This window comes from Oncorhynchus nerka, linkage group LG10 (assembly GCF_034236695.1).
Source record: "Oncorhynchus nerka isolate Pitt River linkage group LG10, Oner_Uvic_2.0, whole genome shotgun sequence".
Taxonomy (NCBI): Eukaryota; Metazoa; Chordata; class Actinopteri; order Salmoniformes; family Salmonidae; genus Oncorhynchus; species Oncorhynchus nerka.
Window position 1 is genome coordinate 96065676 of NC_088405.1, and position 18110 is coordinate 96083785.

The 18110-nt window shown below is 40.4% G+C and overlaps 1 protein-coding gene and 1 pseudogene across 1 annotated transcript; both read right to left on the reverse strand.

Annotated features, from left to right (window-relative positions):
- Positions 1 to 7928: 7928 nt before the first annotated feature.
- On the reverse strand, positions 7929 to 11093 carry LOC135573734 (stonustoxin subunit beta-like; annotated as a pseudogene).
- A 3894-nt stretch (positions 11094 to 14987) lies between these two features.
- LOC135573601 (cyclic nucleotide-gated cation channel beta-1-like) lies at positions 14988 to 16308 on the reverse strand. Its single transcript, XM_065022862.1, has one exon. It carries the CDS (start codon positions 16231 to 16233, stop codon positions 15670 to 15672), a length of 564 nt encoding a protein of 187 aa, XP_064878934.1. The 5' UTR covers positions 16234 to 16308; the 3' UTR covers positions 14988 to 15669.
- Positions 16309 to 18110: the final 1802 nt, after the last annotated feature.

Here is an 18110-nt window from a genome sequence, read left to right on the forward strand (position 1 = left end):
CGAACGGACAAATCTGTGTTTGGCGGATGCCAGGAGAACGCACCTGCCCAAATGCATAGTGCCGACAGTAAAGTTTGGTGTGGGAGGAATAATGGTCTTGGGCTGTTTTTCAGGGTTTGGGCTAAGCCCCTTAGTTCCAGTGAAAGGAACTCATAACACTACAGCAAACAATGAAATTCAGAAATGGTTTGTCTAGATCGGTGTGGAAGAACTTGACTGGCCTGCACAGAGCCATGATCTCAACCCCATCGAATGCCTTTGAGATTAATTGGAGTGCAGACTGCGAGCCAGGCCTCATCACCCAACAACTGCGTCCGACCTCACTAATGATCTTATCCACATACACTCCATGGCCAAAAGTATCTCCAAGGCCTTACAAGCCACTCCTCAACACATCACTCCTACCAACCTACAGGAATTACAAGCCACACCTCCTTCCAACCCTAGTCCTTTTGTTTATGGTCCTTCGAGCCGGATTCCATGACCTTTCACAACATTGCTGATATGATTAAGTACTGATATGATTAAGGAAGTCTGTGTCCCTGGCAGCCCCTCTAATGTCCTCCAGCAGCTGACTGGTTGCAGCCACGGCCACCTCTGCAGCTGCAGTGTGCCAGTTGCCATGGTTGGACTCGAGTGAGTCCTTGTTGATTCCACCTGTAGGCTCCTGCCTTCTTGTCTGGTCTGATGAGCCCCCATGGCTGCACTTCCCTGCCAACCAATAGAGATTATCAGGACAATACGATGGTCACTTACAACTGCCGTCAGGATCTTGTATGTTATTACGTTCATGTTTTTTCTCAGCCAGTCAGTATTGTCACGTCCTGACCTTAGTTCCTTTTTTATGTCTCTATTTTAGTTTGGTCAGGGCGTGAGTTGGGGTAGGCATTCTATGTTTTTGTTCTATGTTTTGTATTTCTGTGTTTGGCCTGGTATGATTTTAACTGGCGGCTTTATTCTGCAGTTTTAGTCAGAATTATCACCTTCCGTGACAACTATAAAGGAAATTAAAAATACAGTTAAGCACACTCTTACAACCTTATCTTACAAGTGACTTATTCGCTTGGTATAACTCTGAAGTGCTTACATACATAACAGGTTAACCGGCGTTATAACGGGTTCAGAATAAACACATGAATAAAGGAAAAAATACCTCATTGGCTGCTTATTACAGAAGGGAGGAAATCAAACTTCACACTTATTATTCCTGGCATGAATTCACACTTCATCCTAACATACACTCTTCAACCTTCATGAACTACACCCGATGACATGAAAACTTAGCTAACGCAGCGCAGGATTGCCTTCCCTCTAAATTCTGACTAAAACTACAGAATAAAGCCGCCAGTTAAAATCAAGGAACGGTTGTGCTCGTGGTTACTGAAGGGAGCTACACACTATAATAAACAGGTTCAAGGGTACCAAGATAAAACTACTTTCAACACGTACTAACCCCCTGTCCCTGTTGCTATAGTGACTTCAACTAGCTTTGACTGCCATCTATTGGAAAGGAAATGTAACTACATGGGGAAGCCAGAGTCAAAGGAGACTTTAATAATATATACCAATTAGCAGATATCTTTATCCAAAGTGAACTGGGTCACATGGTAGTGGAAACCGATCATAGAAACAGGATTAAAAAAGACATAGTAAATTACAGGGTAATTAAGGTGTTTTTACAAGTTCCAATGAAACAAGAAGAGGATTCACATGAAAGGATTGTGATTGCAAGTCTTGGCCTCATGTACAATACCAATGCAACAGTAGCTTACCTTATAGCTTACCTTACAATCAGCAGTTGCTACATCCATTTTTGTACCTAATGATATGTAACCATTGATTCTAGAAGAATGTAACTTATAAATGCCTCATTCGTACCCGAACAGAACCCAAAATATAAGCTTGTTTTACTCCAATATTTGTAAACAAAGGAAATGTAAACAAACACAATATAGCCTCAAAGCCACAATCAACAGCTTGATCCACTGGATGGGAAGAAGATGTGCCGTGCTGCATAAGGCAGCGCAAGACTGGTTCTCTGATCCACACCCATTTGGTGTTGTTTTGAATGTGCATGTCTGTATTCCCAGTCATGTGAAATCCATAGATTAGAGACAATTGTTTTATTCAGTTGACTGATTTCCTTATATGAAGTGTAACTCAATAAAGTCTGAAATTGTTGCATGTTGCGTTTATATTTTTGTTCAGTATATTTCTATGGCTGGTTGCAACTGTCTGTTGCCTGTTAGCATGTATCCCCCAGAATACAGCAACGTCACCTAACGACAGATTTTGCGATAGCCGGGGGCTACTCAAAACGCAGAAATAAATTATAAAACATTCATTACCTTTGACGAGCTTCTTTCTTGGCACTCCTAGATGTCCCATAAACATCATTTTGGGTCTTTTTTCGATTAAATAATCGGTCCATATATAGCCTAGATATTGATCTATGAATACTGTGTGAACAACGGAAAAAAATAGCGTTTTCTAACGTAACGTCATTTTTTTAAATTAAAAAAGTCGACGATAAACTTTCACAAAACACTTCGAAATACTTTTGTAATGAAACTTTAGGTATTAGTACACGTTAATAAGCGATAAAATTCATCAGGAGGCGATGTAAATTCTATAGGTGTCCGTCTGGAAATAATGTCCGGAGAAATCTCAACCAAAACATCCGGTCGGAGACCGGAGGAAATCGGCTCCCTTGTGTCGGTTTGACCAAGAAACAAAGAGTAGGCAAATGACAAGACTCTAGACATCGTGTGGAAGCTGTAGGTACTGCAACCTCGACCTCATTTAATCCGGGTCACCTTTAACAATTTCCTGGAAGTGGCGCATGGATATTTATTTCCATTTTCAGTGATCAGATTTTCCTGCACTTTTCGATGAAACGCACGTTCTGTTATAGTCACAGCCGTGATTTAACCAGTTTTAGAAACATCTGAGTGTTTTCTATCCACACATACTAATCATATGCATATACTATATTCCTGGCATGAATAGCAGGGCGCTGAAATGTTGCGCGATTTTTAACAAAAAGCTGCGAAAATTCGCAACTTCCCTAACAGGTTTTAAACTCTTCAGTCGACCCTCTACTTTTTTGAACATTTTGTTAAAAATCGTGCAACATTTCAGCGCCCTGCTACTCATGCCAGGAATATAGTACGTTCATATGGTTAGAATGTGTGGATAGGAAACCCTCGGACGTTTTTAAAACTGGTTAAATCACGACTGTGGCTATTACATAACGTGCGTTACATCGGAAAGCGCAGGAAAACCTGATCACAGAAAATGGAAATAAATATCCTTGCGCCACTTCCAGCAATTGTTAACAGTGAGCCGAATTAGATAAGACCGAGCATTCAACTCCCACAGCATCCCCGTGTTGTCGAGAGTCTTGTGAATTTAATCATCTTTGATTCTTGGTTGAACCGAAAGAGGGGCACCACTTACCTCCGGTCTCCGCCCAGATCATTCCGGAAGAGCTCTCTCCTGAAATTTTTTCCAAGACGACAGCTAATGATATTTACATCGCCTACGGATGATTTTTATCGCTTATTAACGTTTACTAATACCTAAAGTAGCATTACAAACGTATTTCAAGTGTTTTGTGAAAGTTTATCGTCTACTTTTGAATTTAAAAAATGACGTTACGCTGTGAAATCGTTGTTTTTTTCGTTTATCACACAGTCTACATATAACGATATCTTGGCTTTATATGGCCCGATTTAATCGAAATAAAGACCCAATAGTGTTTATGGGACATCTAGGAGTGCCAACAAAGAAGATGGTGAAAGGTAATGACTGTTTTCTATTTTATTGTGCGGTTTGTGTAACGCCGAAATGCTAATTATTTTGTTTACGTCCCCTGCTGTGCTTTTCTGTTGTAGTGTATTAGTGCATGCTATCAGATAATAGCTTCTCATGCTGTCGCCGAAAAGCATTTTAAAAATCGGACTTGTTGCCTGGATTCACAACGAGTGTAGCTTTAATTTGATACCCTGCATGTGTATTTTAATGAACTTTTGAGTTTTAACTAATACTATTAGCATTTAGCGTAGCGCATTTGCATTTCCAGAGCTCTAGTTGGGACGCAAGCGTCCCAAGTAGAGGCAACAGGTTAAACAGAGTTGGTTAAATTAACTTGTGAATTTTATTGTTTATTCCTTATATCAATTACTTATCAACAGCTGTATCTGTCAGTTGCCCACCGCAGGAAATCCTCACTGGTACTCTAGTTTATAGAATGACCCTTAGGCGATGTCAGAGGTGTTACTGTGTTTCCCGGTATTATACCTATCGCTAGTGCGGACATTGCCATTCGATACACAGAGAAGCTTTAGTAGAAATCTCATGCATCCGGTGGACAAGGTTGAACATAGGAATATTTGTTGTAATACACAGTACACCTCCATTAGGATGAGATCCATCCTTATTCTTTCATTTAATGATGTTCAATGTGTCATTATTTCTATATAGTCTACACATTCTCCTTCTGAACTTCTAACACCAGTAGGATGGGTGTGGCTTTGTGACAATGACCACAAGAAAAGCCACTAAGGGATTTGATGCATTTACACCTCTTACATTGCCTGAACAAAGAATGATTTTCTATAGAGTTCTGATTTAATCTAGGACCTCATTTTTGTTCAGTTACCTTGGGGTGGACAAATTAACATAAGGCTTTACACAAGGCTAAGAGTTTTAATATAAAGCCAATGAACCACACATCTCAGTTGGCTCTAATCAGTAAACACAAACGTTCCCAACATTGGGAAGCTTAATGTTCAAATGGAGACAACATTTTTTATTTCCAGATAATGTTAGCAGGACAACATTCCATGACTGACTTATGTTGGAACGCCATCCATCCTAGTTTTCCCTCAGGAATTTTGTGTCACGGTTTTCCTTCGGTGAAAGAGAGTCAGACCAAAATGCGGCGTGGCTATTGCGATCCATGTTTAATGAAACAAAGTACACACAAATCAAAAACAATAAACGTAACATGAAAACCGAAACAGCCTAATACTGGTGCAAAGTAACAAGGACAATCACCCACAAACAAACAGTGCAACCCAGGCTACCTAAGTATGATTCTCAATCAGAGACAACTAATGACACCTGCCTCTGATTGAGAACCATACTAGGCCGAAACATAGAAATACCCAAATCATAGAAAAACAAACATAGACTGCCCACCCAACTCCCGCCCTGACCATACTAACTAAATACAAAACACAGGAAATAAAGGTCAGAATGTGACATTTTTGCTCATTTGGGAGTACATCTTCTCCTTTTATAATCTCATCCAGAATTGTAAACTCTCCCTTAATTTTCTTCAACTCTACGATCCGATCCTCAAAGCCTGGTTTGTGTTCGTCCTCCTCTGTGCAAATCAGTATGTCAATGTACTCCATAGTGGAGAGAGAGCTTGGTTTCAGGGCAACATCATTAAGTCTCTTGAGACAGTCAGAAGACTGCGTGATCAAATTCATCAGTGCGTCCTTGATCATATGAAACTCATCCTCAAGCTTATCCAGCATCGATTTGCCCCACCCCACGCTCATGAAGTTGTCCTTCAGTTCTTGACTAGTTTTTTTCTCAGTTTTTGTTTCATAAATCAACAAGACTTGTTCCCTGATGTGGTTACTGGAAGAGCATTTTCCTGGACATATGGTGCAGTTGCCATCATCATCCATCACGGCACAACTTTTTATGTCATCCTCATTTGGAAGGAAACCGCAGGTGTGACATGTGAAATTGAATATCTGGCAGTTTGTTGCAAAGCCCTGGTATAATTTGCTTCTCTTCACCTGCAGCACATTTACCTCGGTCTCAAAGTTTATGTTGTCTTTCATGTTCTCCTCCTCATTCTCCAGACACTGTTTGAAGCTTTTGATCTCACTTAGCTTTGACAGACCTGCTGTGATCTGAGGGGTCAGGCATGTCATGTTCTTCTCCAGAAGCTCACGTTCTTCCAGAACTTTCTTTGTCAGGGTCAGATCTTTACTCTCAATGCTTTCCAGTGCTTGGAAAAATGTCTTCATCTCCTTGAAGGTTGACCTCCATTGCTCTGGACACTGGGCCTTATGATCATCATCAGAATCATCCTCTTCAGAGCTGCTCTCTGTCTCCTTTGAGAACAGAATTGAACCGTTGAACTTGAAATGGGTTGGTAGCCCCTTCTTGTTTTTCTTACAGGGCAGATTTGCAGCATTGATGGCCTCTAGTACCGGTATGTGCTTCCCATCAACAAATGTCACAAGCATCAGGATGTTTTCAGCAACATCCTTTCCAAAGATGGACAGGATGGAATCAAAGATGTATCTCTGGGAAGGACTGAGACGAACAAGTGGTGCCTGCACTACAAAGCAGACTGCATCAATGTGATCAATCCCTAAAGGATGACATAAGAAATCCTTCAACATCTGGATGAGCAATTTATCATGAGCCATTCCTCTGGTGTCTCCGAACCCTGGTGTGTCAATGACAGTTAGAGAATAAGGAATCTGAAAGCCTGGCTGGTTGTAGAGCTCGTATGATGTCACAACCACAGTCTGGCTCTCAGCCTGTGACCTGTTGGTCACCTCATGGATGAGCTTAAAGCGGTAACAGTCTTCCCACTTTACCCCGAGGATGTAGTTTATCATGACATTGACCAGAGTCGTTTTTCCTGAACCTGTGGCCCCCAGAAGCAATATCACCTTGTTATTCCCTTGCTCAACTGTCTTCCCAAATGTGTACTGGTCAAAACTGTAACTTACACCCAATTTCAGTTCCAGATTCAGCCAGTGGATTGAGGGGTTACCCTTTTCCACCTTCTGGGATTTTTTGGGGAAATTCCTCACTTTTTGCTCCGGTTGATTTGCTTGTCGTCGGTTGGGGATCAGAGACCCTAAGGGTAGTCAGCACAGTCTCAGGACTGGGTAGACTATTCCCTGCTTCGCCACAGTTAGCGGAGACTCTGATGCTGTATGCAGTGTCAGCCTCTAGTCCTTCCAGTGTACCCTCTCTAGTGGTGCTTTTGATGGTGTGCCACATCCGATTGTCTATAGTCTTTACACTTTTTCTGTATTCAACCACATAACCAATCATTTCAACATCATCTCCCACCATGGTAGGAATGTCCCAGTTCACTCTGATACTCCCCAAATCTATCCTCTTCTCTGTGGGTGGTCCAGGGGTGCTACATGGGTGGGTTCTGAAGTATTCTGTCCAGTCACTGGAGAGGCTCACACCAGGTCTACACACCGCCTTGCAGCTAAAGCGGTACAACTGATAGTGACCTGGTTAGTTGTAGCATCCGATTTGACCTCGGTCCATTTAGTCAGCCTGCTCAGCCTGGTACAAAACCTGGTATGACTTCACAGAGGTAACACCAACGTCAGGAGGGTTGACTTGCAAGTGGACACAGTCATGCTCCAGACTCTTGATAGTGGGAATACCTGGCTTTGATGGCAGCTCATACTGTGGACTCAAAAGTGTTCCTCTTTCATAGACATGGATGGAGGACGCAGTGAGGTGTTTGTTTGGAATTGATGCAATGCAGAATGCAAGATTTCCTCTGCCTTCGTTTGACTCTTTGAAGTCTAGGAACAGTTTTATGGTTTGCCTGGTTAGGGTCGTTACATCCCCCGAGCGAAACCACTTTTCTGCTGCAGTCTTCCCGGGTGCGTTGGGGTTGTAAGGTATCAGTGAAAAATCACTTTTAGATTCTTCCAGCAAGTAGTTCTACAAAACTACCGCATACTCTTCTTTCTCCTTCAAACAGGAAAATGCAAAACACACTACATAATCATTAACTTTATCAAGCACTATTCCATCCAATTCACTGCTTGAATACACAACTTGCACCTCTTTCATTATGTCAAGGTAAGAGCTGACAACATTCATCTCTCTCTCTCTGTCATCCAGGTACTTGATCATGAGGTCATTCTGGCGATGGAGATCGTTCTTTGCTGTTGAGCATTGTTATCAGCTCTTCCTCCTCCTCTTATGTTGGGAAGAACCTTGCAGAGACCTTTCTGGAACACTAGCTTGTACTCTGAGCACAAGTCCCTGAACTTGTTGAGTTTGGATTTGAGTTCAGGGAACTTGATAGCCATGTCCTCCTTCATCATGTCCTGGCATTGTACATCAGTATTGTCCAGTCCGTCCAAGATTCTCTGTGCACGACGCACCTGGCTAACACTGATCTGCCTGACTAGCTGGGCAGCTGCAGAGTCCAGGTTCTTGAGAGGATAGAGCCAGACGGTCATGGGCACGGCATGTTCTCCGTTATCCCCTAGCAGACGTGGCAGGCCAGCATACACCTTGATGGCATCTTCAAATGTGACAGGGTTTTATTCTAGTGCCAAATCACCATGGAAGGTGCAGTTGAATTTATTGGTCTCTCTCTGCTCTTCCTCACTCATCTTCAAATTTCCCTGCCCTTCTATTGACATGAGAGGGATCTTTTTTATTGTAGCCTGCAGGTTTCCCTGGATGTCCTGGTGGTTTTCTCCTGAGGAAACCTCTTGGTCAAAAACGAAGAATGCCTGCGCTCCGTAGAGCAGGGCAGTCACCACATGGGTTGAAGAGCCCTCTTGGAAGACATTAGAGTATTTCACATTTCCTGCACCCAGGTGGTCCATGGTCAACTGCTCAAAACAAGTGGTGGTACGGTACTGCAGAGAAACCCTAGACTGATGCTTTGAGGTCTTTTTGTCATGTAGGAATTCAGCAGAACCCTTCACACTGACTAAGCCACCAAGAAAACTGGCCTCGAGATGCAGACACATTCAAAGCTTCTGACTTGACTTCACTTGAGTCTGAAACAATGATTTTGAAGTCAGTGTTCGGTTGTGGACGGACATTGATGTGTTTCTGCAGCATCTCAGAATCCCAGAGAGTGATACCTGCAGTTTAAAGATAATGACCAAAGAACGTTATTGTGAAAATTATAATCCAACGTGTACATGTGTAAATATTTCTATATGTAAACATGGTTTCATTCAAATAACCAATATTTATCATCAGAAGGTGGGGGGAAATTAACAATATTCTGGTATTCCGAACAATTGAACATATGCAGTGGTACTTAATGAATATGATGTCAGTTTGGTTGTCATCTGAGACATTGTCATCAATGATAAGATGACATAAACTCTACAGTGGAAAGTCAATGGAATTGTTGTTCAATTTAAATGTTTGAATATGAAATTATTTGTGACGGGATGAAATGTGATTTTAGCTTCTAAAATGTGAGATGTGGGATTTCATAAGTTAGGGCTGCTCACTCAGTGGCCCGCCTCTGTGAAGGGACAAGGGCTATAAAACTTTTCAAACTTGCCCTCTTCTCCCTTCCTATATAAAAGCCTTGTGTAACAAGCTGTCATATCTGTTCCGCCCGCTAGGGACGTTTTCCTTTATGACGTCATTTGTAATCAAGTTATGATTAATGGAATGTATGTGATTTCTGTGTGATTAGTTAGCTATTTAGTAAATAAATAATTAAACCCAATTTTGTATTGCTGATTCAAATTGTTAGCCAGGGTTCTTGCAGATAACCAAGAATTTACAACTTTCAGATCATGAGACTGAAGTAAGGTGACGATTAATATTGACTGCAATTGATGTAAAATATTACTAGGTCTTTAAGAGTTTATTCGGAAGATAACAGCTCTATAAATATGATTTTGTGGTGCCCGACTCTCTAGTTAATTACATTTACATGATTAGCTCAATCAGAATATGTTAATTACGGATAAATTATTTTATAGAATAGCAAGTCATGTCACAAAATCCGGCATAGCCAAAGACACGACAACCCATAGTTAAAAAAATCTACACCTCTACCCTCAGAAGTAAAGAATGCTCTGTAGCACCATTTGAACCAGTCTGGAAATGGGTTCTATCTGGAGCTTCTTTCAGGTCAAATAGAACCTTTGTTCCAAATAAAGGGTGCTATTTGGAATCAGAAAGAGTTCTATCTAGAACCTTTTTTCATTCCCTACAGGGAAAAATTGTGCCACATTAGACTCTCAGAAGGAAAGAAAAATTCATCTTTGCCATTGACAGCATTACTTACTTCTATAACAGAATTACTACTATATGAAAAACGACTTGCATGCCATCAGTCTTTTGTCCCAAGTGTGTCCTCTTTTGTCCCAAGTGTGTCCTCTTTTGTCCCAAGTGTGTCCTCTTTTGTCCCAAGTGTGTCCGCTTTTATTACTCTGTGGTGACTATAGAGGTGCACCAGAAAGCTCATCATCTCCCTCTGCAATGACCGCTTCTGTGACAGTATCATAGAGGACTTTAGTGCCCAAAAGCCTGTTTCAGCATGGGCAGCTCCATTCATGCTCAACTGGGAGAGACTTTCTTCCGGTTAAAGAAGGATTATACAATTAAATTTGGGTCCCAAGGAGGGCTCAGACAGAATATAATCAGGGCCACCTGGTGAGGTTAGCATAGGGCTAACATATGCCATGTTATCTGATGGGACCAGCTACAATTTAGCGTTTGGTCACGGTCAAGCAAATCAACAATTCTAATAATCTGAGACGCATTATAGAGCTGGAGAAACTGTTTAAATGTAAATGGCTGCTTATGTTCACAAATATGGCCCCAATGTCTTCAACTTCTATGTCTTCTACTTATATGAGTGTATTAGCAGTTTGTAAATAAACTGTAAAGGTGCAGACCACCACCTACTGTGTGGAGTGTTACAGTATAGTCTGAACAGGTATAAAGCCAAGGTTGGTGATTTACTGACATCTGCAGTTATGGAATGTCTGTTCAGAAGTGCAATTCATTGGCTGACTCCTCCTGTTGATTCTTCCTAAAATACATAAAAACTACTTTAAAATGGTGAAAGCCCTCAATTGTGTTCCCCGTGCTGGAACAGTGTGCCCTCTATCCAACTCAATGGTGGAAACATTGTCAATGAATTTAAGATGATGCATACTGATTACCTCCAAACCAAAGAGGAATAGTTTCCTGTACCTGGAATGAGGACATCTCTACGACAGTCATACAGCATCCCCAGCTGGAAGGGTCGGCCCTGAGCGGCTAGCTCGATGGTCTCCAAGTCAGACATGACTCAGTGTTCTGAAAACATATCAGTACTGGGGTTACTTCTGCAGCCCCAGTATTAGAACCTTTCAACAGATCATTTGGCCCTCAACATAAAATCGTTGTTTTTTTTGCTCATTGCCCAGGCAATGCAGTGTGTGTAAAATATCACTGATACGGTATGTTATGTAAACATTTGAGTCACTCACATATTTGTCCACCAGTCTTGTTGTTCTTTCTGAACAGGAAGAGGACTCTGGAGCCCTGACGGTTGGTGCTCTTATTTCTTTGGATAAAACCCTTGAACTGCAGAAACAACAAAGACACTGTACATGATGATGACTTTCTGGTGGACATAATACAGTCTTAATTAAAACAATCCATCTATAGATTTGACTTAAGTAATGTACCAAGGGTAAAACAAATAGATTTGACTTAAGTAATGCACCAAGGGTAAAACAAATAGATTTGACTTAAGTAATGCACCAAGGGTAAAACAAATAGATTTGACTTAAGTAATGCACCAAGGGTAAAACAAATAGATTTGACTTAAGTAATGCACCAAGGGTAAAACAAATAGATTTGACTTAAGTAATGCACCAAGGGTAAAACAAATAGATTTGACTTAAGTAATGCACCAAGGGTAAAACAAATAGATTTGACTTAAGTAATGCACCAAGGGTAAAACAAATAGATTTGACTTAAGTAATGCACCAAGGGTAAAACAAATAGATTTGACTTAAGTAATGCACCAAGGGTAAAACAAATAGATTTGACTTAAGTAATGCACCAAGGGTAAAACAAATAGATTTGACTTAAGTAATGCACCAAGCTTTAAAAAAATGGAGACATATTACAATTGTGATTAGAAAAGTTGCATCTACACTCTGGAATCGTTCTTCAGCAAAACAGCAGCCACACCTCTTATTTTGGCATACAACTTAGCTTTTTGTTGAGGCTGGTAACCCTCAAATTCTAGAAGGGCTGTCAGTCAGCGCTCTAGATGATGTTCACAGGATAGTTTTGAAAACATATTTGGAAGCTATATATGGTTTACTTTCTTGTTTGTAAACAATGAAGAATTAAAACCGTACATCATTGTCATCATTTATGCAACTTCAAGCCACGCTAACATCATTAGGAGTTTCTAGAATTTGAAGACATTGGGTGCACAGCCCCGCCCAGAAAGTGGAATTTCAACAGCAGGAATTTGGTGCACTTTGAGATGATCATTGAAAGATTAGATATTTCAGTTAACTTGCACCTTCCCCCCTGCCACAGCAGACACTGCCAGTACTCAATTATAGTAGCTACTGTAGGTCTCTAGCCTGGAAAACTATTTTTACTTTAGTTTATTTAGCAAATGTCTTACTTTTTTAAACTCTGCATTGTTGGTTAAGGGCTCATAAGCATTTCATGGTAAGATCTACACCCGTTGTATTCAGCGCATATGACAAATACAGTTTGATATGATTTGATTTTTGATCTGCAGTGTATTACCAAAAACCCCTCAACAACTTCAAACAGACCAACTTGCCCAATGTGCCAAACTGATTAAAGAATACCACAGTATCCAAACACACACAGCAGTACCCAAACACACACAGTGCAGTAATTACAATCCATACAGTAGCTTTAGGTAATAGGCAGAGGGCTGAGCTGTCACGTCCTCCGCTGAAGTCGGCCCCTCTCCTTGTTCGGGTGGTGTTCTGCGGTCGACGTCATCGGCTGTCTAGTCACCACCGAACCATGTTTCATTTTCGTTTTGTTTTGTCTGTATTACACACACCTGGTTTCAATTCCCATATCATGTTCCTTATTTAACCCTCTGGCATACATTTCTGTTCTGTCTGTGATTGTTGGTGTCTTAGTGGTTGTTGTAGGTGTTAGTTTGTATGTATTTTCCTATTTGGAATATTGCTTGATTTTTGTGCGTAAACTCAGTTGTGTGGCTCAAACCTGTGTCCTGCGCCTGACTCCGCTACATCTCTGCACCCAATCGCTTACATGAGCACACAGTAGACACCATCACTTTCTCTGTGTCATCTGTTGCTGTCTCTTGTCTACCCTCCTCTCTAATCCTGTCCTGATTGTAAAAACTGTAAAAGTAAACAATTGTTTTAATAGTAATTTCACAGGCTTTTTTACCTGCAAATCCTTCGTAAACCAAGTTTAACTTTTTCACTAATTAGAATCTATAGAGCAGTTTGAAGTGATTGTGTGCTAAACCCATCTCTGTTCACTCTCCATCTACTCTGTCACTTTCTCTGTCTCGTCTGTTGCCTCGCCTGTGTCTCATCTCTTGCTGTCTCAGGTTCTTGTTTGTTACGGTCTCTTTGTCTTTCCTCTTCTGGTGTCTCTCCATCATATCCTATTATTGTGTTGCTGTATCTGTGTTTTGTGCCTCATCTACTCTTCTGTTGCCATCTATCTCTGTGTCTTGTCTGCTGGGTCTCTTTAGTTTTGCAATCCAGAATGGTCAAGGGGATACTGAGGTAGCTTAACTTGTTTTGGGCCTGTGTCTAGGTCACCTAAATCCACTTCTTCCCTACCATTTGCCCCCGGCTGCTGCCGTTTTAAGTGCTCAACTGGCCTGCTGTTCTCATCAGTCCTCCTTGCCTCTGAAAGGTAGCAAGGAAGAGGTGCAACATGTCATCAGATAGATTTAAAAGGTGACTGCCCTTCCTGATTTGGCCTCATTAAGAACTGCTAGCAGCCATGAGTGAACTCATCCATGCGTTAGTTTCAGAGTGTGGTTCCATGTGGGTGTCTCGTGTGTGTGTGTTCGCAGGTGGGAAAAGTTAGCCAAATTAGTTCACCAATTAGCTTCAGCTGGCTGATGTGCAACCTGACTTTGGATAGTCCATCTCAGGTGCTAGTTAGGGATCGTCAATAAATTACACAATGTAAAGGAGACAATTTTTTCATGTTTCACACCTTTTAGTTATCATTAATGCTTTCAATATTTGCAAAGGCATTTATACAATTGGTTTGAGGTTAAGTCATTGACATTTGGAGCTATTGGAATTTTAACGTATTTTAACATGTACTGTATAATTTACCTATTCTCCCTAACTAGCCCCATAGGGATATCCAAAGTCAACCCAAATTTCCCACAGACATTACGATCTTGGCCGCGTGCAGCTGCACTCTGAATTGATGATTACTTGTGTGCTGCCAGCTGTGGATAGCGAGCTACACTGCATGTGCTTTCTTCCTGTCCTATAGTTACAAATAACACCGTTCAGATCATTAAATAGCAGCCTACCTTTTGGCTCTTGGTTCTTGTACCATACACCTTTAATTTAAATTCCATCTTTCGCCGATTCTCGTTGAGCAGTGGAGAACATATTATTAATGTTTTATCCACAACTCTGTCCATCGCGAATAACGTACAATGTTTTTTCAGCTTTACTCACGGGACAATGGCATCCAACACAGTGAAAGCATAGCCTATAGGCCTAGTGTTTTAATTTTCTGTTTTAATAATTGTTGTATTCATTCAGGTTCGCAGTGCGGACCAAACCAAGGTCCCCGTGCCGAACGGTTTGCTAGGTATACCTGTACAGTTACAGCCCTATCCTAGTATCCTGACACAAGCAGGGCAACTCAACTGTAAAGAAAAATGTAAATGTTCACATAACAGCGCAACACAACTCCAAACATGACAGATAAGAAGCTACATAGCCCCCCAGGCTAAATGAATATAAAATAAACTTGAGCCAAAGAAAAATGGACTTTTGGAATGGACTGAGTTAACAGACCTCGTCAGTTCTACCATTACATAACATTTGAGGACACCATTTCAAGGCCTGTGTATTTAATGTTTTGTTCACTGTACAATATAACTGTAACGGTTTTCTTGTGGGGAAGGAGAGGCGGACCAAAATGCAGCGTGGTGGTTATTCATGTTTAATTTATAAAGACACTATACATGAATAAACTAACAAAACAATAAACGTGCGAAAACCTAAACAGCCCTATCTGGTGCAAACACAGAGACAGGAACAATCACCTACAAAACCCAACACCAAACAGGCTACCTAAATATGATTCCCAATCAGAGACAATGACTAACACCTGCCTCTGATTAAGAACCATATCAGGCCAAACATAGAACTAGACAAACTAGACATGTAACATAGAATGCCCACTCAGATCACACCCTGACCAACCAAAACATAGAAACATACAAAGCAAACTATGGTCAGGGTGTGGCAATAACCACAATGCTGGCCATCAAATCCTGAATAAACTGTTTGGATAATTCTGTGTTTGGTGTGAAGTGTCAGAGAAGAGATCCGACAATAAGGCATCAATAGAATCTATTTATTGCAATGCTACAGAGAATTCTCAGATATTGACAGGCATTGGTTTGAAAAGCATTTGGCGACAGCAGCCAGGTAAACAAAACCAAAGATTACTAACAGGGTTATTAAACTACTATGTCATTTGTGTGAACTATCCCTTTAAGCACATCATTTGGGGAAAATAAAACAGGCCGGATCTTGTGGATATTAAAGGTATACAATGATTGTGTGCGTTGTCCAATAACTCCTTGTGGATAATTTAAACAGTTTATGCCCTCGTCCCTTAATATTTGGATACATTTCATACAGTTTTCTGATTTCCTTTTGCATTTTCCAGCTGAATCCTGGTCTTTTCATTTTTCTCTCGCTGTCTATTGTGTTCTATTACTTTTAGTCTTTCCTTCTCAAGCATCTGTCTTCGGTTTTCTTTTATCTTTTGTTCAGTTTCCATTCTCACTTTCTCAGCTAGGAGCTCCCTGTAATCCTCTTCTGTCTTTTTCTTGTCCTTCTCCATGTTCTGTTTGTCCTTCTCTGCTTTCTGTTTGTCCTCCTCCGCTTTCTGCTTGTCCTCCTCCGCTTTCTGTTGGCCCTCCTCCGCTTTCTGTTGGCCCTCCTCCGCTTTCTGTTGGCCCTCCTCCGCTTTCTGTTGGCCCTCCTCCGCTTTCTGTTTGTCCTCCTCCGCTTTCTGTTGGCCCTCCTCCGCTTTCTGTTGGCCCACCTCCGCTTTCTGTTGGCCCACCTCCGCTTTCTGTTGGCCCACCTCCGCTTTCCGTTTGTCCTTCTCCGCTATCTGTTTATCAGTTCTGGCTTGATCGCGGTCATTCTCTGCTTTATCCGCTCGACCTCTTGATGCATCTCCACCCATTCTCTTGTTGATCTTGTAGGTCTCTGACTTTCTTAGAGATTAGATAGGAAAATAACCAAAAACAGACAGTGAATGCTTTTGTTCTCAAAGCAGCAATTTGGTACTGTATATTTGGTACTGTTTCCTGAAGAATGTGTGCCTGCTTCGACTACATTTTGTTTTGATAAACGTGGGTTCTTATACTCAGTAGAAGCTACTAAGGTATTTGTGATCCACCAGCATGACTTAGCAGGATGGTCTAACAACGCTAACTTTATGTTTCTTTAATAACTTGAGACAATATAACTGCCACCAGCCTCTGTGTTTCTAATCTAGAAACATTTGTAAATAAACATTTGTTTACATTGTCCTTTCTGCATAGTACATTTTGATTGACATTCATGTAGGTACAAAATAACAATATAATTATATGCGAACCGTAAATAATGGATCAAGACCTTCAGTTGGGAGAAATAAATTCCAATAGGGCCTACCTCATCAAATACAATAATCATGAAAAATAACAGAAACAGAACATCAATTAAAAGGGAATGGAAGTGAAGACCGACTTCAGGGGCCGAAGACAGATATTTCCTCTCAAAATCAAATGAATTTCGTTATTTTTTTTGTGTTCATGCAACCTCATTTTTTAAGATTCATAACTGTTAGTACTCAGTGTATATGATAGAGTGAGAGGTCAGAGGTCAGATGGTGTTACAACTGTTGTTAGTTGTTATATTGATTTTTTTATGTTAAAATTGTTTTGTTTTTTACATACATTTATTAACGTTAACTAAGTAGTTTATCTCATGCCATTGGAATTTATAATATTAACCCTAATCATTCTCATGCTTTGTTCATTAACATTATATAAAGCAACATTATGTTCCTTCATCTCTCATTGAACAGAATCACATCCTTCCCCTCTGAATACAAAGTTCCCTACTTTGTGTAATTCTTATAACGGTATTTATTTATTTATTTTTCAAGACATTATCAGCAGTTGACGTGACATCATTTTCTGCAATTTTCCAAGCTGTTTAAAGGCACAGTCAACTTAGTGTATGTAAACTTCTGACCCACTAGAATTGTGATACAGTGAATGATAAGTGAAATAATCTGTCTGTAAACAATTGTTGTAAAAATGACTTGTGTCATGCACAAAGTAGATGTCCTAACCGACTTGCCAAACCTATAGTTTAATAAGAAAATTGTGGATTGGTTGTAAAGTGAGTTTTCATGACTCCAACCTAAGTGTATGTAAACTTCCGTTTTCAACTGAATATGAAAAGTATAATACAGTAGTGTTCTGTACATTCATCCAAAATAAGAACAATGTCAGACTAATCCAGAAAGCATAAAATATATTTCTGGAAATAAGGCCTCTGGATTTAGATGGAAATGGTTTGTTTTATCATGTTTTCTGTTAGGTAACCCTTCACCATCACATCTTTAGTGGTTTTTATGTAGTAATTTAGTAGAAAATAACATGTGTAACATCAACTGGACCAAGATAGAACATTTACAACTGTTTGACATCTTCTAATTATTTTATACATGGAATACAATAAATTCAGTTTTCAACAATAGAATTTGAAATTACACAGATAATTAGAATATGAGCCTATTTCAAGTCTAAATATTAGCAAAATATAATATCTATTTATACACTGAAGTAGCCTTAACAAGCTTCAATTTGTGCAATTTAATTTGTGCGGCAAAGTATACCTTCTAAATGTGTTCCAATCAGTCAATATGTTTTTTTTTCCAAGGACACCTGAACTGTCACACCCAGACCCCACAGAGTGCTCTTAACCTTTAATTTCCAGCCTTCATACTACTGCCCACACCCTTATCAACCAACAGCACATTTAACAACAAAGATCAACAAACTGACC

Excerpts from the sequence above, each read along its gene's own strand:
- LOC135573601 (XM_065022862.1), bottom strand. The coding sequence starts at position 16,233 with ATGGGTGGAGATGCATCAAGAGGTCGAGCGGATAAAGCAGAGAATGAC.